The 22,624-nt window shown below is 39.1% G+C and overlaps 1 protein-coding gene across 1 annotated transcript in view; it reads left to right on the plus strand.

The window, feature by feature from the left end:
- The first annotated feature begins 519 nt into the window (after nucleotides 1-519).
- The window catches only part of LOC116257793 (protein ANTI-SILENCING 1-like), a 65,423-nt gene continuing 43,318 nt past the window's right edge, over nucleotides 520-22,624 (plus strand). The window contains exons 1-4 of the mRNA XM_031634780.2: nucleotides 520-894; nucleotides 9,299-9,662; nucleotides 17,180-17,348; nucleotides 17,463-18,376. Coding sequence (XP_031490640.1) covers nucleotides 9,309-9,662; nucleotides 17,180-17,348; nucleotides 17,463-18,376 — 1,437 coding nt within the window. The 5' untranslated portion in view covers nucleotides 520-894; nucleotides 9,299-9,308. The remainder of the gene's footprint in view (nucleotides 895-9,298; nucleotides 9,663-17,179; nucleotides 17,349-17,462; nucleotides 18,377-22,624) is intronic.

Consider the following 22,624-nt stretch of genomic DNA (forward strand, 5'->3'; position numbering starts at 1 on the left):
TACATGAAAGCACACACGGCCTATGTTTCATTTCCCATCAAAGCGCACAACCAGACCAAAATACCTACAAAGATTTGAGATTTTGCAATGACCAACCAAACAAAATATCGATGAATGCGCAAACCTCCAGCAAAGAATGGTTTATACGAGTTCAAGACAAGTTGTAGAGCAAAAATTTAAAAAAAAAAAAGGAAGGAAGCCACGGCTTTATACCAAATATGAGAAAGATCCTGTTGTGGTTTGTGATTCCGAGAGAACCTTTACAACGAGTCGAGCTACTCGAACTCGACTCGTTTAAGCTCGACTCGAAAGTTAAATGAGCTGTTTCATTAGTTAAACGAGTCGAGCTCGAGTTTACGAGTCAACTCGTTTAAGTAATCGAGTCGTGCTCGAGTTCACTGAACTCGACTCGTTAAAGCTCGACTCGGCTCGATTAACATATCGGTTTTAAAAAAACCGGTTCAGCTGTCTCGACAGGAAAAAAGTTTATGGTTTCTCTTTTCCTTCGCTTTCTTTTTTTCGTTCCCTTTCTCTCCGACGCCGACTCTCCCTCTCTGAGCTCTCTCGCCTCTCCAACGCAGACTCTCCCTCTCTGAGCTCTCTCGCCTCTCGGTCTCCGTCTCTCCTACTTCTCTTGTTCTCTTCTCCGGCGAATCTCCGCCTGTGCTCTGCGCTTCTCCGGCGAATCTTCGCATGTGCTCTTCTCCGACGCCGACTCTCCCTCTCTCGCCTCTCGGTCTTCGTCTCTTCTACTTCTCGTTCTCTTCTCCGGCGAATCTCCGTTGGTGGTGGACTTGCTGGCTGCTGCATACTGGAAGGCCGATTGCAGTTGCCTGAGGACAACCGGCTGCTTTATCAAACAGCCAAAGCCAAAGGTTCTTCGAATCCAAGTAGGTCTGTTCAGTTCTGCCTTGGTACCTGTGAAGCGCACACATGAACATACTCTCGATTCAATTATTGAACATGCCAGATATCTTCACGAAGCATGATAGATAGATCAGTTTATCTTCTTTCGAATGTGATATTTCATCTTCTGTTTTTCGTATGTGAGTCTGAAATGGACAAAGGATAGAGTCGAATTCATCCGACCCTTACTCGACTAGGGAAACAGATACCCCTATCGAGGATACTAGTCTAGGGTCTGTTGAAGGGTTTCAATTTTTCTGTTTTCATTGAGAAGGAAAATAACCCCTGAGGGCCTGATCTTTGTGTCGGCAAAGTCTCTTCTGGCTGTGTGTTTTTTGCATCTGAATCTGAGAGAGATAGAGAACAGAGTTGACCTTTAGTCGAAGGTTCTAGTTGAACATGATCGGTATGGACGAGGGGGAGAAATACCCCTGTCGAGGTTTCTGTTGAAGAGTTTCTAAAGAAAGATCAAAATAAACAACAGAATGCCTTCAAGGGTCTGGTTGCATAGCACGCTCTGAGAGGGAGATTACCTACGTTATCCTCTGTCATTGTTGCTCTCGGCCTCCTTCATTTTCTTTTTACCCTTCTGTTCGATGGTCGGTTTTTTTTTTTCAGTACCATTTGGGTACAGTACAGACTGTACAATAAACGATTAGAGGGTGACTCTGTCCGTGGGGATTAATGGGGATGATTCCTTCCTCCTTGGCCTTTCACGAAGTCTTCTCCTCCTCCGTATAAGTTTGTGTTGCTGTTGTGAGTGGAAGGAGGATGGAACCACATTGCTAAACGATCACCTTCTAAGAGAGATACAACGAACAAGAGAACTAATGAATGTAACATAAATTTATTTTGTTTTCCATGTAACATAGGTTTCTTTTGTTTTCCAGTGTAATTGAATTTCAGTGTAATTGAATGTAACATAAATTTATTTTGTTTTCTATGTAACATAGGTTTATTTTGTTTTCCATTGCTAAACGATCACCTTCAAGCAAATCCATGTAACATAGGTTTATTTTGTTTTCCACCTCGTGCTTGTTTTCAATGTTCCAGTTGAGTACAAGTTAGTGCCTTTTGCATATGAAAACTGTCTCAAGCAAATCCATGTAACATAGGTTTTTTTCATGTTAGTTGAATATATTTGCCTTGCACTTTCCCTGTAAAAGGAGTGATTGAAGATCCATGTACAGATTTGCACTAAAGCTTCATATGTTATTTAAAACTAATTTTGTTGAATGCCATTTGCAGCTTAAACCACTATAATGTGACAACCTAAGCAACGACGTTTACTGCTCATAGCACATTAGTTTAATTTCTTAATAAGTAGTCCTCTGGTCCTTTTAAACTTTCTTCAATGAAGCTTCATATGCTTTTTCCTCTGTTCCCGCTTAGAGCAGATCAAGCATCATAGGGAGTATCTGCATATAACATCTATTACAGTTGGCATGTGTTTCTCAAAGGCACTTATTTGGAAGCATCTCGTGGTTTCACTTGATTGCTGCTCGTAATAGCTACCAAGGAGATTCCCCAAGTGTATTTCCCTTCTAGATGCTATTCATTATACAACTTCTGTGGCAATCTGGTTACAGGGACGCATTTGAAAGGAGCCATATGTGCACAGGTGGGATCTGAAACTGTATTGGTCTTCGGGTTTGTTTCTACAACTATTTGAACAAAATATGACAATGACAAATTGTTGATTTGTTGCCTTTTAGGACTCTAACCAGTATAGCATGGATAATGATAAAAAGTTCACTTCTAATGTTGTTTTTAGTTTACATTTGTGTGCAAAACTCCTAAAGATATGAGGTTATCCTCAACCTCCTTAAGTACATAGTATTCGTCTGATTATCGTTGATTCCCAAAGTCATTTCGTCCATTCGCCGTGGCTGCCTACCATTAAAAAGAAACTATTCTTGAAAAACTACAGAAATGAGTAATATTAATCGAGCTCACGAGTTCGAGCCTTATCGAGCTTCACGTATTTGAGCCGTAGTCGAGCTCGAGCTCAACAAGTTAGGATGCAACTAAACGAGCTTAATCGAGCCGAGCTCGAGCTCGACCATTGACTATCGAGTTGAGTTCGAGCCAGGATAGTCGAGTTATAATCGAGTTCGAGTCGAGTCGAGCTCGTGTCTTATTTAGTCGAGCCGAGTTCGAGCTGACAGAGCTCGGGCTCGACTCGGCTCGTGTTCAGCCCTAGCGAACGCCAGCAAAATCCTTGAAAACCTCAACGCGAGAGCTTTGTCCCTACTTTTTGGGTCAGATCTATACTTGCACGAAGGAGGAGAAGGGGGCCTCAGGCAGCGATGAGAAGGGAGCTTCAAGCAGCCACGGAGGTAGATCGCGAGGGTTCAGGCGGAAGGGTGGAGACACGAGAGCTTCGACGGAAGGGGAAACCGAGAGAAATTGGGAGGAAGAAATTTTGAGCCCTAACGGCTCAAAATTTTGTCCGACTTTTTCCCGCATTAAGTTTACCCGCTTCGCACAAATATTTCCCGTGAATTTTGCACGTGTTTGATGCTCTCATGTCACAGTGGTTGAAATTTCAACCGGTCGTACACTTTTCACTCGCCCTTCCAGAATTTAACGTAGTAAATTTACCGCGGTAAATTTTTCTGAAAAAAAAATACAAGATGAAATTTAACCCTCTTCCGATTTGAGGCTCTGTTTGATTTCGGGGTAGTGAGTTTCATGGTTAGAGAGGGTTTCACTTTAAGACAAATACAGCACGTTGCTTTGACCAGAAAGATCGGTCTTGTTTAAATTCTCATACTCTTTTGAGTGACCAAAGATTCCTTTTTACAGTAGCTGGTGGCCACTGTGGGTGCTTCGAATTATTCAAGAGAAATTGATTTCTCTTTAGCATGGGTTTTACACAATTTAAGACACTATTTCTAGATAATGCCATCCAATGTTTATGATTAATGTCATTGCTAGATAATTTTGTTCTTATGTTTCTGTTATTTAACTTGCAAAAAACTACCCTGTGCATAATTTTACTCTGCAAAAAACTTCCCTGCAATCAAACAGAGCCTCAAATCGGAAGAGGGTTAAATTTCATCTTGTATTTTTTTTTCAGAAAAATTTACCGCGGTAAATTTACTACGTTAAATTCTGGAAGGGCGAGTGAAAAGTGTACGACCGGTTGAAATTTCAACCACCGTGACATGAGAGCATCAAACACGTGCAAAATTCACGGGAAATATTTGTGCGAAGCGGGTAAACTTAATGCGGGAAAAAGTCGGAGGTCCGACATCCGACTTTTTACTGCGGACAAAATTTTGAGCCGTTAGGGCTCAAAATTTCTTCCTCCCAATTTCTCTCGGTTTCCCCTTCCGTCGAAGCTCTCGTGTCTCCACCCTTCCGCCTGAACCCTCGCGATCTACCTCCGTGGCTGCTTGAAGCTCCCTTCTCATCGCTGCCTGAGGCCCCCTTCTCCTCCTTCGTGCAAGTATAGATCTGACCCAAAAAGTAGGGACAAAGCTCTCACGTTGAGGTTTTCAAGGATTTTGCTGGCGTTCACTTCATGTAAAGGTTCTTCGAAAAGACTTATGCGCGTTCCTCGGTTCAGTGGGAAGTTGGGAGTCATTGGTTGCTCTCGGAATCACAGACCACAACAGGATCTTTCTCATATTTGGTATAAAGCCGTCGCTTCCTCCCATTTTTTTTTTTAAATTTTTGCTCTACAACTTGTCTTGAACTCGTATAAACCATTCTTTGCTGGAGGTTTGCGCATTCATCGATATTTTGTTTGGTTGGTCATTGCAAAATCTCAAATCTTTGTAGGTATTTTGGTCTGGTTGTGCGCTTTGATGGGAAATGAAACATAGGCCGTGTGTGCTTTCATGTAGTCGCTTTTTTCATTGGTCCTGATTTATTTTCTTTACTTTGGCATTGCAGTCTTGATTGCCAAAGGGCTTCCCTTTAGCTCTTGTTCCTGAATGATTATGTTCATTCTAAGTTATATGTTTTAGATGTAAATTTCTAGAACAGTTTTTTGTCTGCCTTGAAACTACCGATGAACACATTGTCTGCTGCAGTAAGAAACATTGAATGTAAACTTAAAAAAATTACCAGTGCAACTGTGCAAGAGCAGATTTTGTTGTCTTTAGAGGTGGAAGATCGTCGTTTGGGCCAAAGACAAGTGCAGAAGCCTGAAGCCCAACAAGGATCCTATGAAGTCTAATAAAACAACAAGGATCCTATGAAGTCTCAAAGTTTCAATTTTTACTCACGTGAAATTGGAGGAGAACCAATAAAACAACAACTTCTAACGGTCAGAAAAAAAGTCTCTCTTAATTTTTACCCTTGTGCACCAAACACAGTTAAATGTACCTTGCAAAAAACTATCCTGTGCATCAAACACAGATAATTTTACTGTGCAAAAAACTTCTCTGCAATCAAACAGGGCCTCAAATCGGAAGAGGGTTAAATTTCATCTTGTATTTCTTTTCAAAAAAATTTACCATGGTAAATTTACCACATTAAATTCTTCCTTGCAATCAAACGCAGCCTAAGCAATGAGCCGAAGAGGATAATGTGTGCAAGCTGCTTATTGGACTGAGGCAAGACTACAATACACTTCATAGTCACATTTTAATGACATAACTGCTGCCTACTTTGAATAGTGTATACTTTGAAATTTGAATAGTGTATGCTCAATTATTCAACGAGAAGAAACAAGGCACAAAGTTATGAATGAGTATATTTAAGGTAAGAGTTGTTTGTGAACCAAGACCGTATGGTGTTCAAAGCTAGAACAAGCAAAAACATAAATTTGAACATGCATTTAACATTGAAAGATTCAAAGGAAAATAACCACTAAAATGTATGTTGATCATGAGACGTGACACTTAAGGGAACTGAGTTGGAACTTACATGGTCTTACTGGCCGTGGCCATAGGTCAGTAATTGCATGGGAAGATAATATTACCAAACCCAAGAAACTACTAAAACATGTTAGATCCAATATGGCAGTGGCTACTGAAACTACAACCAAATCAAATAATTGCAAAACCCTCCTCACATAGTTACGTTCTCATAAATGGATTAGGGATAATTAATGGCATAAACCACATGATTGGCGATAAATATCGTTTGGTTGATATGCATGCATGCATGAAATCACTAGTATAAATAGCTCATGGTTTCTTAGTTTCAATAGAAGGTTATGGAAAGTTACCTTTCATGAATCATTATTTGCTTGATAATGCTTTGTTTGTGTTACAATTTCTTGCAATGCTAATCTTTGTGAATAAATTGACTCAAGAGCTAAATTGTTTTCTCTAAGGAGAAGTTGACCATACCAACAACTGAACCAATCTAATCTGACAATGATTGGTGAAGCAACTGAAGAAGGTGGGCTTTACATGTAACTAGACTCACAAGAAGTGAGTGTTGCTTGCTTCAAAAGCTCCAAATGCATAAGAAAAGAATAGGTCGATGGCGGATTATCTTTGGATTTTCAAAAATACTTGTGATGAAATAGCGGCCATCGGGAAACTTGTGAATGGACATACAAAGTGTTCATGTAGTTGTTCATCACGACTATGCTTGGATGCCCAATACCGTCATAAGAAGAAATGATTCCGCTTCTTCAAAGTCATGGGACTCTCTGAACTCTAAATAATGATGGAGGAGATCAACAAACTGCCTTCTATACATAGAGCCAGTGTAATGGAGGTAGCAAGAAAGGAAGAGGTGGGTACCAGTTCTTGTCATAGGGACATCGATGCAATCCATATTCCAATCAAGATCATGGAAAACAGCATCAAAATCAGACAAATGATCACAACAAGGTGACAAATAAAAGAAAGTTGACTAACAAAGAAAATGGTACTATATTCCAAATCTAATCATTCAGCTCTAAAATGTTGGCTTAGGTTCAATAATACCTATTAAGCTGAAAGCACAACTAAGGCATTAGCAGCAATGACTGTGTCAAATAACCAATATGAAACTTAATTTTCAGACACGGGCGCCTTATTTCATGTGACAGCAAACATTAGTAAGCTGTCCAACTATCCAAATACAAGGGTTTAGACAAAATAATAGTTGGAGATGGAAAACGTCTTCATATATTGGATACTGGAAATGCCTATGTTCAGGTTCAGAATGGATGTCAAACTTTAAATGATGTTTTAGTTAGTCAGTTGACAAAAATGCATCAGTGGACTTACTCTTTACATGTGATGGGTTTAAAATTTAGGACAGGAACTCACACCAAATGATAGCTAAAGGACACAAGATGGTGGTTTATATGCTCTATGACTAATTGCTAAAGAGGTGTTTTTCTCAAGTCGACAGAAAGGAGCGAGCTTGGAAACATGGCATAAGAGGCTAGCCCATATTAATTTTGATGTCTTGAAGTTTTTGAGTAGAAATAATTTGATTTTCAGTTCGTCCAATAAAAGTAGTGGTTTATGTTATGGATGTGCTTTAGCTAAGTCTTGTGGACTTCCTTTTGAATCATTAAATAAAAGTGCCATTGAGCCATTTGACCAAATTCAGTGTGACTGATGGGGGTCATCTCCTCTCATGGCTCATCAAGGAATGAGATATTACAGTATTTTGAGTGATGACTGCACAAGGTATTGCTGGATTTTTCCATTAAAAGAAAAAACAGAATTTTCAGGCCACTTTGAGTAATTTCTAGTATATATTAAGACCCAATTCAATAAGGTGATCAAAAGTTTTCATTCAGATTGTGGTACAGAATTTGTGAACAAAATAATGCAAGCAATTTTCACCAAGAACAACATCCATCATATCATGGCATGTCCATACATGCCACAACAAAATAGTCAAGCAGAGAAAAAGCATCAGACTGTTACCGAGCTAGGCTTGCCAATGATTGTTAAAGCTCATCCACCACCAAAATATTGGGTGGAGACATTTTCTACAGTTGTATGGGTCTGAAATAGACTGCCGATGCAAGTATTGGGAACGATATCACTATTCAAGAAACTACATAATACCGAACCAGATTATGGTTACATGCGGACTTTTGGATCTAGATGCTATCCATACCTTTGAGGCTACAACAAGAATAAACTTGAACCAAGGTCTTTACCTTGCGTTTTTCTTGAGTATAGTGGTTCACACAAAGGCTACCGTTGCTTACATGTTCCTACCGGCATAATATATATATTTATCTTCACTGCACTTTTGACAAAGGATATTTTCCTTTTGACAAAAGAAGACAGGCCACAACACTCATCACATTAAACTATGATGATTGGTTCCCAAGCACAGAAACAACTGAGATTGATAAAGCAATAGACTCAAGCAATGAGGCAATATCACAAATTACACAAATGCATAATACTCACTGTTATTAATGTTTGTGACAGTCATGATAGGTGTGATGATGGACCACCTAATGAGCAAGAGGCTGGACCATCAATTGAGGTGACTATTGTTGCCAACAGCCCACCTGATACAACACATCATCTTGCTGAGCACACAGAGGAGGCCATTTCCCAAGAGGATTTTTTTCATTGACGGGTCAAACAGTCCAACCTCGGATCCGGGTAGCGCCAAACTGAATCTGAATATAAAAAATACATTGCACAACTATTTTTTTTAATTTTTTCAATGATTTTTTTTTTCAAATAGTTGGGGTGGGGCCATGGCCTAGGTGGCCCACCCCTCCCTCCGCCCCTGCAACTAGGGCAGACGCCGCAGCCTACCCCAACCTGATAATGAACGTCCCATTTCCTCAATCAATAGTGAACACTATTATTATTTTTTCTATGGTTTGTTGTGATACTACCCTTCGGTTGTTTGCGTTGGCTTGAATGCTTGGAATTGTAGTTCCTCCATTTTACACCCACACATATGTCTCTCTATGCGTGTGCATCTGCGTGTATCTTGTGTTAGGCATTTCTTTCTTCTCGATTCCCGTTCTGTTCGTCCTTGCATCTCAAATCCCATTCTATTCGTCTTCATGTTTTTGTTGTTTCCTGTGCTTTGGTAGCTACTTGCACCCTATTTTGGTTTCCTATCATTATTACTTGAGTCTCTCTCTCTCTCTCACACACACACACATACACACACACACACACACACACACCCCACACACAGACCAGTGGTTTTCGTCCTTGTGGTTCATAATAATTTGGCTGTCTGCGTCAATCCTTCTTTGTCTTCCATAGTCACTTTCTTGCCCCTACCGTTGAGGAAAACATCTTGTTTTAACCTTCTTAGCGGTTTTTTGACTGGTGAGCTTTTGAGTTATTATATCATGAGATGATTTTGCATCCTTTTTGTGATTGAGCTAATTCTATTTTCTTTCTACAAATTCTTCATATCCTGCTCTTGGTTGGATTACATATGCATTATAGTAAGTTAGTAACTTGAATAATTTGAAACCTGACTGGGTCTTCAGGGAAGTGAAGATGTCTGGTCCGGAAGCTAATGGAGACGAGCCCAAGTTTAAATGGGGTAAAAAGAGTCACACTGGCCGGGTTGCGGAGAAGCCTGCATACTTCTATGAGTCGTTCACTTACGATGGAATAGAATACTTTCTCTATGACTCTGTATACCTGCATGCAGCAAACGAACCTGAACCTTATATAGGGAAACTGTTGAAAGCCTGGGAGTATGGCGATCCTGCAATGAAGAGAATCAAGGTCTTATGGTTTTTCCGTCCCATTGAACTTCAAAACTGGCTTGGGGATCATCAGCCACAGAAAAATGAATTGTTTCTGGCATCTGGTGAAGGCGTTGGGCTTGCTAACATTAATCCTTTGGTAAAGTGGAAGCTTTTTCGTTTCTTTACCTTTGTTTTCTATTACTTGCTTTTGTGATCTATTTTTTTGTTGCGTTCACTAAGTCAACTGTTTTTCATGAAAAGGAACAAAAATTATGGTTAGTTTTTCATGAAGTATATGATGTACACCTTTCAGCTCCATTTCATGAATTTCCTACCAAAATGTTGATGTAAAAATAGTAAATCATCTAATTCCATGTTCTTGAATTAAGTTTTCTGGCACAAAGGCATTTGCTTAAATGAGATCGGATAATTCATTAGTGGCGTGGGCATTTCCCTGTATCTTTTGTTTCATACCTGCAATTTAGGAGAGATCTAGGTCTGAACTTTTCAGTATTGTCAAGTGCTTTTACCTAGAAGGTAGGTATGACTATTCTTTGTCATTTTGTTGAATATCATCCATCTCTTAGAAATTTCTTGGCTTTCTTGTTATCTACTTGGAATGAGGCCAGGAAACTTGTCAAGATCCACTTAAAGCCTCTGCTTTATGTTTGTGTTTCTGTGTGACAAATCATGCTCTTTTCCTTTTCTTCTATAGTTCTATAAAGGGCTTTGCAAGGGCCTAAGAAGATTTGTCTTTCAACCTGCACTGGCTGTACTTGAAATAAGTTACACAAGCAGCAAGACATATTGTAAAAGTTGTAAATTTGTTCGAAAACTCTTAAATTCAAACAAATAAGAAACGTGGGAAAAAATAGAAAAAAATGTTGCATAAAAGACTATCAATCACTTAATGGAACTACAATTTTACATCAAATGACAATGGATTGTATAAAACAACAGAGTTACAATGATTATATGCTCCAAATTGCATGCACGTTCATTAAAAAATTGACCACTTAAATTACTTCCGCTATTTAAACTGAAGTCCTTAGATTATGCCTCCTAGCTTTTTAAGGTTTCATTTTCTTATAAATTCGATCACATAGATAGATGTGGAATAATAAGCATAGAAAATCTGAGAATTAAGAAAATCATGAAATTTTGATGCCTAGATTTAAGTTGTATGATCTAAGAAGCTAAAACCATCAATTTCAAATTTTTTGTAGAATTTGATTTTTACATCTGATTTCCATGTTTTTGGAATTCTAATGAACTTGGACATTTTGCATCTATCCATATGATTAGCTTTCTAAAAGACACTTGTAGTGCTTGTGAGTCTGGAAACGAAGGAGGCCAAATAGAAGTGCGAGGCATGACTGATGACGGTCCCTTAGATTAATATAAAATGAATAAGCATTAGTGTCTATAACTTCTTGAACAACTACAATAGCCATGAAACTTCTATTTTTATTTTGAATGGCAAAGCAGGCTCTTGGAAAGAAACCACAGAAGACCCTAATTTTGTGGCGCAATCAGCTTCACATTCTGTTTTTCACCTTAAATGAATAAAATCACTCTTGTAACACACTTGTTTGTTCAGGTTAGGGCATTTAGGGGGATTAAGGCATAAATCTTGTCAATTTTAAGGGTTGAATCCTTGAAGGTGTAACAAAAGACAACCATATCATGCCATTGTAAATATATGAGGATGTGTCATAAGTTTTTGCACCCCTATACAATAATGTTATTTAAAACAAACTGCAGCAAGTTAAATTAAATTTGGGATTTGAATTTTGAATCTCCAAACGAGTTAAATTAATGTTATTCTTATCTTGAACCTTCTAGTGGGGGATTCTCCATCACTTTCTGAGGTACGTCATCTTATTGTAGTTGGAAGAGAGAGAGAGAGAGAGAGCGACATGTAAAGTTTAGGTTTGGTAGAGAGGGAGCCACATGTATATCTTATGTTTGGTTCATATCGTACTCTTTGGTGCTTTTTGTATATAATAACTTTGGAGATCCTTTTTGCTAGTGCTTTTCCTTCATTTGTAAAGAGTAGATTAAATTAGTTTTAGCTGAAGCTTAATACTGCCCGGTTCCCATCTACTTAGTCTTTGTGCAGTCAATCTAATCTGCCTGAAACCTGTTAACTAGTTGCTGTGGTACTAACTCATTGTTACATCTCATTGTTATTTTAGAGTTTAGGATAGTGTCTAATTCTTTTAGCATCTTGCAATCTATGAACTGAAATGAAGTTAGAAAAAAATAAAAAATATATGATCGCCTAAGAATGGGAGAATTGCATTATGACAACTCAACTTTTCAACATTCATAAATGGCCGCTCAATGTTTTCATCAAATTTTCAATGAGTCACTCTCAAATAGAAAATGTTAAAGTGGAGGATAGTTTATGAAATGACCCCACAAAATCAAATTTCTTTTTTTTTTTTAAAAATAAAAGAATGGAGTCAACATTGCCATCATTGACCCTCGTTGCATTGGTGAGGGTTGATGGTGACTCTTGTTGGATAGTGGCCAGTAAGGGCTGGCTTCATACCTCCTTAGAAGGGTATGAGGTTGTCTGCCATCACTGCATAGGTGAGGGCCGACAACCACTCTTTTCCATCCTTTAGCGTTGGAGGAAGGAGAGGATCAAGGCTAGCAATTAACCCCCTCATGGTGTAGGCGAGGATTGATGATGTTGACCCTCACTGGAAGGAGAGGTCATTGTTGATCCTTGCTAGGGGCTATGTCACACGGACACAGCAAAATGGGCCACGTACCGGTGTCGACACTCCGACACCTGAATACCGACACTTGGACACGGCAGGATACGTTTTGGATCGGGTCTGGGTCAGACCCGATCCAAACCACTTTACTAACCCGACATTCTTTGTTTTGTTTGAGACTTTCTTTCTTATGTCTTATAAGATTGGTCATGAACAATGTTTTGTTTGAGAATTCGAGGTCATGATTTGCATGCAAATCAAATCATAAGAAAGTAAAAAAAAATTAAGAGCATGCAAATCATGTTCTCCTTCAAGTTCCACGTCAATGTCCTTTGGATGATCCTGAACTGCAAGTTGCAACAAAATCACATAAACAACCAACATAATATACATATGTATACATATCAAAGATAAAAACAAGAAAGAAATACCTGTAATCATCTGAAGTACGTGAAAGTAAGCGTATGTTGGAGTGGACATAAACTAAATCTTCTGCTCGCTTACTAGTTAGATTATTTCTTTTGATGTTTTGAATTTGAGAATAAGTGCTCCAGTTTCTTTCACAACATGAAGAGGTTGTAGGTTGAGAATAATAACTTCAACGCAAGTTGTTGGAGATTTGGTGTCGATGCTCAAAAACATAAACACCAATTAACATAATCTTCTTCATCTCTTGTCATTGCAGCTTGTAATGAATCACTTCTTCCACCAAAGAAGCTCGCAAACTCGTTATTTATTATCTTCAACCCATGAGAATCATAAAATAGTCTTCCCAAATATATCTCCCTATTGTTTGATATTTTTGGAACTCGATTAGGAGGAACACAACCAGTACCTCCTGCCAACCATGTTTGTCTATAATATTTGAGATTTAAGGAGTGTGCCATACAATGCAAAGAGTTATTGCTTCTATTCCATATTCTTACTAAAATTTTATGATCATGATTGAAAAACTCAAAATCATCAAGTGCAACATTCTTCTTCTCATGTCTAAAAATGATTTTTTGAATTTTTTCAATCATGTCATCCCACATATCATAAACTCTATGAAGCATAGACCCTTCTTTATCAACTTCTCTCAACATTTGTCAAATAGGCTTCGTAAATTGCGGAAAATATGTGATCTTATCCCACCATTGATAATCTAAAATACATTTTTGAATTTCTTGAGCCTTCACAATGTCATCACTCCGATAAAACTCCCAAGCATTGTCAGTCACTGTAAGTACTTGCTTTATTCTTTTCATCATTACAATAATAGATGCAAAACGAGTCTTTACTACCATCAACAATTTCAAATCAGAATGCTTATTAAATATAGCAAGAGCATTGTGGTGGTTTACAACAAAATTTCTGATGTTTCTGACATCATGCTCAAGCTCCTTAATCCATGAACACAATTTAACTGAGTTTGTATCATCTTTTGATGGGTTGCAAACATTGAAGTGCTAGATTTATACTGTGTGCCACACAAGGAGTCCAAAATATGTGACTATACTTGGGATCACTTGCCAAATTCATCCCTACTTGTTGGCAAACTGGAGCAGTTATAAATTTCAAAACATTATCTTCACCCACTTCTTTTATGAATTCTATAAATAGCCCTTTTAAATACTCAACATCTTTATACTCCCCAGATGCATCAACACATTTCAAGAAGATTGGTCCATTAAACGAATAAGTAATAAAATTTATCAGTGGCTGTCTTTGTATATCAGTCCACCCGTCAGAAACAATGGATACCTCATAGTGTGTCCATGAAAATTTCTTCTTCTCTAATAATTTTTCGATGTTTGCCTTCTCTTCTGCAATAATTACTCTTCTCAACTTCTCTGAACTTGGGGTACACAACCAATCAAAACCTTCTGATTCTTCTATCCATCTCTACCCTTCCCATATTTTTGAATGCTTGTGCTAATGTTTTGTTTGCTCCAATTGCCATGTTTATTTTTCTTTACTTTGAAGCATCTTCACCTTCTTCAATAGCATAAAGAGGAACAAATAGTTCACTTGACTTGGCTGAAGATTTTTTCGTCTCAGTTGCATCTTGTTCTTTTTTCAATACCGTCATCGATTCTTTGTTAATTTTTTCGCATGGTCTAATTACATGGCTTTTGATATGCAATAAATGTGCCTTGCAACATGTATAAGAGCTAATAAAATGACTATGACAGGAATTGCAAGAAAAAATTATATTCCCACCGCCACCACCAGCTTTTCCTAGTTTTTTCATATAACGCCAAAGAGGCTGAGATGGATTTTCCATTTCTACTGCAACAACGGTATTAAGTTATTAACACTAATAGTACTGCTTACCATATTTCTACGTCCACTTGTAGGCATTGTTTCTTTTCTTTTGTCAGCCATTACAACTTATATCTGAAGAGCAAAAAACTATAACCGATAAGGTGATAACTGATAACTGAAAATATATATAAACAATTCAAGCACTTAAAAAAACATTAGATGATCTACCAGAAAACAGTGGAAGCACACATGGGAGAAACACAAAAAAGAGATGTCTACCAAACAGATGGAAATCATGTTATTGGAGGAAAGAGCTCACAGTCCTTCGTCACTCTTGCTCATGACAAGCCACTTTGAACAATTTTCGATTGAGAAAATTGAAAAACGAAGAGCAGCTAGGTAAAAGGAGGAAGGGGAAAACCGGAAAAGTCAATCTGAACAACTTTGGAGTAAGAAAAATGAAAACGAAGAGGAAAAAGGATATCTCCACAAAACAAACGAACGAAGCTCAATTTGTATACAGTCTTATTAGAAAGAACGAAGAGGAAGCAAGATATCTTCACAAAACAAAACAGGATATATTGGATGTTTTAACACAACAGCAACCACAAAATATACAAACTTATGCATTAACAGAAGAACGGAAGAATAGAGCTCGATCAACCAGCGAAGAATGATTAGAAAGGCACATATGAGAAAACGGAAGAACAAAAAACAAAGAAATGAGCTCGATCTTCACAAAACAAACGAAATATCCTAAAGACCAAGCAAAACCAAAAGAATGAGCTCACCGAAGAGGAAGAAGCAGAACGTCAACGTGAATCGCCGTCCGCTGCTCGCCGTTCGCCTGCTGTCATCGGACTCTATCAGTGAAGATGAAGTGAAGAACCGTCGTCGACCAAAATATTTTGATGGGTTTCGATATTCTTAATGTGAAAAATGTTAAAATGTAAAACACGTTAAAACCCGAAACAGTCCAATTTTGGACTTGGTCAAAGTTAACAGAGTTCGAAAATGGTCGAATTCGACCTCGGGTACGTTTATCCCAGTACGGTCAACAGTGCACCCGAGCCGCACCTGCCGTCACACATGCACCCGTACCGGTGTGCTGCTTCTGTTACATAATATCTAACAGTCTAAACAATAATACAGAGTCGCAGACTGTGTTATCCAGTAAAACAGAATACATAACATGAATTATAAGCAGAATACTTGTAACAGTCTACTAACGGTAAATCATATTACTAGAAACAGCTATACATATTACTGGAAACTGCTATAACAGGTATAACGAACTGCACATAACAGTATATGCATATAACAGGTACTACAATGCATATCACAGCAATAAGAAATTGTATCACAATACATATAACAGTTATAACAGCAGGTATTATATATATAAAAAACAGACTAACAGTACATCACAGGCATAACAGCAGGTATTATAACAAATTAACAATACATGGACTCGGCATGTTGAAGCGAGAGCGACGAATCTGCCATACCCGGTGCCGCACCCGACGCCGTACCCGTACCGGTACCGCTCCTTCAGAGCCGTACCCGTGTGACACAGCAAGGCTTTGGGGTTCCTTTCTTAGGGTCGCTTCTGAGCATCCTGTTCAGCTGATCACCTCACAGTCACTCCTAGGTCACAATCGCTCCTAGGTGTTATCCATTGGTGGGCATCATGGGTGAAACACCATTCCTCACAAGCTTTCCTTGATAAAAACTTACAACAGGCATCTTGGATGACACTTGGGGGCCTCAAGCTCCCCTCGGAGTGCATCTTTTGGAAGGCAGCTTGGAAGGGTAGCCAACTCACCTAAGCTCTCCTCACCAATGAAACTCCACCAGACATCTTGGATATCCTTTGAGCCGGGTCTCCTCCTTGTAAGTGACAATTGGAGGGTGCATTGCATTCCTACCATTGGCTGCAGAGCTCCCCAACAATCTGTTCAACCATTGAAATGTTCAGCCAAACTATCACTACTTCCGCTGGTCTACTCAATAGCTTGCGTGCACCCATGTGAGGCCCTATTTCGTGAAATTTAAACTTTTCAGCCTATTGCATGGGTAGGCCCGGGTCATCCAATGAGAGTTGATGGAAGGATCAAGGATGTTGACTCTGGCTGTGCCAGCAAGGCTGGCAGTTGATCCTCCCTAATGCACCGAGGGTTGATGGCAGCGAGGGTTGATATTGGCCTTCTATTTTTGAGGGTAATTTTCTCAAATTACCCTCCATTTTAAGTTTTCTATTTGAGAGTTGATCTTTAAGAATTTATTAAAAACAATGAGCGGCTATTTGTGAACATTGAAAATTTGAGGATGATATTTCTATTCTTTCATTCCTTAGGTAGCAATATGTGATTTTTTGTAAAGTTTTATCTTTTTCTTCAGCACAGCATAATTTTGTTCTCTCATAGGTGGTTCTTAATCAGTCACCGATAATTGAGAAGAAAGTTTAATGCTTGAAAGTTCTATTTCTTTAGTTGTTCTCAACTTGCAACTCCAGTTTCTATTCACAAGAGTTATGCCCGTGATTTCTTCTCTAGGAGCTTGGAACAATTGGTTCTTTAAAATTAAATAAATGCTTGTGGTCAACAAAAGCTAAATTGTTGAACACTTATTTTTAGTTATATATTGTAGGGGATTATGAACTTATTTTCATTATTTTTGATGCCACATATGGTGCCAGGAAGCCCTGGTTGGCAAATGCAGTGTTATCTGCACATCAAAGGACAAGCGCAACCATCCACCTTCTGAGCTTGAGCTGAAAGAAGCAGACTACATTTTTTACCGTGTGTTTGATGTTTCCAGTTATACGATATCTGAGAATATTGCGGACAAGATAGGAGGTGTCAAAGGTATAATCTGGCATAGTTTTCCTTCAGTTCTCAGCTCAAGTTATAACTAATTATGGGTATCTGGACTGCTTTTGAACAAACATGATTTGACTGTGTTGGTTCAATGTACTCCAGTTAATCTCTTATTTAATAGGAGAGGACATAGAGGCCCTAGTGCTTTTCTGAAGGTTGATGCCAATGGAGGAGTCAAGGTGCAGCAAACAGTTGTGGGTAATATGGTTGAGGAAGCGACATTGAGTATGTCAAAAGAAGGGGAAACAGATAATAAAGGACCGGCACTTCCAAAGGAAAGCCGTGATAAACTATCTGTGGAACCACTGCAAAGTACATTGGAAGTTTTGAGAATGAATCATTTGCCTACGACTGACAACAATAAGCAGAGCGATGCTGATGTAAATTCAGCAAACAAATCCACATCTATGGTCAGACATGGAAATTTTCAGGACGAAATGAAGGCTGTCAAAAGGTCAAGGGTGCTTTCCAGTGAGAATGCATTAGAAACTGGTGATTCTGTGAATGAACCAGCTTCTGCAGATCTCGGATCTTCAGAAAATAGAATTTCTAAGAAGATGAAACTGGATGATGTCCCTATTCAATTGATTGAATCTCTGACTGAACTAATTCCTGACAAGGAGAATACTTGTGTTGTAATCGAAAAATCAAAACATGATCTTAATGAGGATGAAAAGAAGACTTCTCATCATGTATGTGAAGATGTGCAAGCAAAAATTGTAAAAGGTTCTAATAGCAAAGACAAAATGGTCAGCCAATTGGTGAAGCCCAGTGAGCAGCTAACTCTATGTCCTGAAGAATTGAAACCAAAGAAGCCTGTTGCTCAATCTTCTGAAAACAATGTGCAACCAAGAACTGGAAAAGATTCTAAACTGGAAGACACAATTGCAAGAAAATTGGTAAAGTCCACTAAAGTGGTATCTTCTGAAGAATTGAAGTCTGAAGTACCTTCTGCAAAGGTTTTTGACAAGGCTAGTAAATTTGATGATCGTGAAGTTGCTAGAAAGGTTGACACTGTAAGTGCTTTTCCATTTTAAATTGTTTCTGCCATTGCAAGGTGAATGTAATTAGACAATTTAAATTTGTAAAACCATTCGTGCCAAGATGCACAACATGTTTTACACATGATGTGTTGCAAGTAGTATTTAGGGAAAATTGAAAACTCTGTCCTGTAATGCTTGACATCGGGAGCCTTGAAGCTCTATTTCCTTGATTGCATCGAGTCTCCAAACTATCACCATTGTTGTGTGACCCTACTGTTCATGTGCCTGATATACTCCGGAGAGGCCTTGCACTTATTATCTCATTCTCTGGAAGGGTGTTTCTTGCTCTTCCTAGTCCTGCATCCTTAGAGCTCTGTGACCAAAAAATTCAGTCCCTTGTTAGATCATTTCTGGATATATGTATATGTAGCTTTAGTACTCACTTTTGCTTGTCCCTCAATTACTAATTCTTAAGGCAGAAGGAGATGTCTTTTCAGGGTGTTGTTGATAAACTTGCATGATGAGTTATGAAGAGTTGATTGCTTATCCATGCTGAACATTGAAATCAAAAGGATAAACATTATAGTAATAAACTATGTTCTTGCTCCTGTTATGCTAATGCTGGCTTGTTTCCCTCTGTCTGTAAGATAGAACATATAATTATGCTAACCTCTTTGAGAAATGTACTAACAGAAAGGATGTGAAAGGCAATTATAATGTAAAACATTTACTTTCACTTTTATGAAGGACTTATATTATTTTGCTGATTCTTTGTCTATATCTATGAAGGTTATATGCTCATGCAATCTCATGTAAGGAAGGATAGTTGTAACAATCCATATCTGGGAATGGGGAATGTCTCAAAACACATTTCTTTAATTTATTTCGTCTAATGGCTTTCCATTCTATTGTGTGATAAATGTCATTAACAAACAGTATACTAGTGTTAGGGACCGGGTCCTGAGTCGTGGGTCAGGTCCATTAGATTGACCCAGGAACAAGTATAAATAAAGGTTGGGCAGCTGTAATTAGGGGTATCACAGAAATTAGTGGGTGTTCCTCTGGGACGAGAAACCCCAATTTGGAGATTAGGGCTGAGTGTGTACGTTGAGTTTCGGGTTTTCTCTTGTAAGGGTCGGTACTCGGTAGTTAGCATGTGGATGTTAACAATGGTATCAGAGCCAGTCTCCAACGGCAACCTGATGGAGGTCGTTGCAGAGAAATTGGGTTGGATCAATGTGGTAAAACGCGTATCGTAAGCCGTATCGGTCGGGCTTTAAGATACGCCGTATCGTAACGTATCGTAACTGTATCGTAAATTTTAAAATAATAATAATAATAAATCAGAAAAAATTAAAAAAGATCAGAAAATTCATAAAAAAATCAGAAAAAATTAAAAATAATAAATTATTCATAGAAAACATGTTTTAGTCTTTTAGATAATGATAGACTTATTATTTTGCTAAATGCTATAAACGTACACGTTCACAGTTCATCATTCATACTTCATAGACATCAAAATTCATAACAATATCATTCTTATTCATCTTCATCTTCATGGTTTAATTAAACCCCTTTCCTCCCAATGGGAATCAGCCACCCACACACAAATCCATGGTTTAATAGATGATTTCATGGTGAAAATCGATGATTTCACAATGGAAATCGATGATTTCCCTTTAAGGCGGTACAATCTATAGATTAGAAATGAAGAAGGGGTGAGTTTTTATAAAAAAAACTCGAAAAAATGGGGTTCAAGCCCCCTTTTTAGAAATCATCCCATATCGTACGATACGGGCCGTATCGCACCGTATCGTACGATACGGGTGTCTGTATCGCATGTATCGTACGATACAGGTACGATACACCCCCATTTACGATACAGGGGTGTATCGTATCGTATTTTGTAAGCAGCCAACCACAGTTATCTCCAATCTGTCCGAGTGAATTAGGTAGAAGGAGTTGTGTACACATGGGAAGAATCGCTCTGAAAATTGAGATTGAGGATGCAGCTGATGAGAAACGAAAGGGAGAGACGAGGCTAGCTCTAGTGGGGACGCTAAGGGTGTTGGTTTTTGCAGCCAAACCCATAGCCGTGAGACTGGTGGTAGCTGGATGGAGCAATCAAAGAGATTCGCAACGAGGAGAAACAAAAGGCATAAGCGGAAAGGCAGCTGGAGTAGCAGGGGTGGAAGAAAATGACCTGTTTCAATTTCAGGATTCCCATAGTAATGATGTGAAAAGTTACAGTGGCACATTGTTGGGCTGTTGTAGCCTTATTGTGTGTGAAGCCAATACCAACCAATTCCATGAGAAAATTGGAAGGGGGTAGTCCTCAGCCGGAGAAAATCCCATGTATGGCGAACGTAGTCACTCGATTGACAACAAAAAATTGTTGTCACACCCCGACCTTTTGACACTCAAACATTTTTTTTTTCTAACATCCAACATCGAGGTGTGACTATACAACAGTTCAAAAAGAAATGAGCCAAGCAATTCAAAACAATGGGGCAAGCTTTCCATTATATAGCATTTCAGTTCAACTGTACATTTGACACAAATGCCCCAAAATCACAACATCGATGCTTAATAAAAAACAAGGCATCAGTAACACCAAAACCAGACGCGCCGGCACTACAAAAACCAAACCCAAAACCTCCCCAGTAGGACGTGAGTGTAGCCATCTGCTCAGCCTGCTGCCCCGGGTCCGCCAAAACCTGAAAAAAAGAAACAACTGAAGGCTTAGCCTTCGCAGTATGGCAACAAGCTAGGAAAAGTCCAAACCCTCTTAGGTAGGGCTCAATTATACAAGCAAACATCAGAACAATCTATCATTATGTCGTGTCAGGACACGACATGCAGAGGCCACTCAATGGCTACAATAACATAATTTCAATCACATGCAAGGCATCCTCAAACATGTCACTTGCATTCATAAGCACAACAGTCACATGCACATCAATCCTGTACATTTCAATCACATACATTTCAGTTTCATTACTATCAGTGAATTTACAGTTCCTGTGGGTGCAAACACAGGCACGTGCACACCGCGGGCGGCCTACAGCCGAGAGACAACTCTCGTGGTGGCCCAGAACAGTATGGATCTATCTATCCGCTACAGCGGTAGAGCACTCATCCATGGATGTGTGAATTCCAAGGAGAGATACTCAGCCTTCCCTAGGACACCCAGGTTGGGAAGGCGGGAGCCTATGCTCCAAGCACATCACACAACAGTACCTTGGGGCCTTACACCGCCTGCGCTCCGAACAGGCGAGACCAGTGGCGAAAGCGGGACAACTCCCAAACACATAGTCACATCCCACTGGCCTCTCATCTCTTATTCTTTCATTCTTATACTTATACTTGCACAAACACAATTAACTGGCTAGCTCATGGGGTTGGTTCACTTCACGAGTGAACCCACACCTCCAATTGCCTCCACACGAGGGTTACACATAACAACAACAATTTTGGCTAGCCGTCATAACAATATGGGTACAACTACCCTCTGTGCAATCATTTGCATCATTGCTCGCGGCAATGTGTATTCAATAAACACAACATTCACATTCATCATCATAATAATCACATCTTTGAAAACTTAGCCAAACCACAGAGAGTAGTCTCGATCTGTGGTGGGCTCGTAGCTGTCCTATGCAGTTATCATTCTAGGATGCTTTCTAATGCACAATTGGGGTCGAGGAGACACTCGACTCGATACCCCGCCTCATCTGTCCTAAACAGTTATCAATTCTAGCATGCACATGCAAATGCGTAACATTTTCAAAACAATTACTATAAGCCTTTCAAAACAATTCATATCATAAATAAATTCATGTACATGCATATACACATTCATTCACGGAACAATCAATCAATCCACATCACAAATCCTAGGATCCCATGATCCTAGGAACACACATTCACACACTTGCCCAGGCAGGGATTTGCCTGGAATGTCGCCATACCTGTGGCGCGTTCACAAGACTCTTCAAAATGCCTCGAGCTTCGAATCCGGTAGCTCAAGGTCGACGGGACGTGCCCGGTGTACCTGCAGACATAAACAAAATATAAGATTCCTACTAGATACCCAAACAATTCAAACAAATACTAAACAAAATCGTTGAGGCACGTGTCATCGCCTCAAGAGAGTGTCGACACGTAGTGTCAACCTACAAGCTCTCCAAAAGGCCCCCTCCTTACATCTCGACGTTTCCACTCAACATCAAAACCCAAAGCCATCAATCCATCCTCCACTAACACCTTTCTCAAAACTTT

This window comes from Nymphaea colorata, chromosome 7, assembly GCF_008831285.2.
Source record: "Nymphaea colorata isolate Beijing-Zhang1983 chromosome 7, ASM883128v2, whole genome shotgun sequence".
Classification (NCBI taxonomy): domain Eukaryota; kingdom Viridiplantae; phylum Streptophyta; class Magnoliopsida; order Nymphaeales; family Nymphaeaceae; genus Nymphaea; species Nymphaea colorata.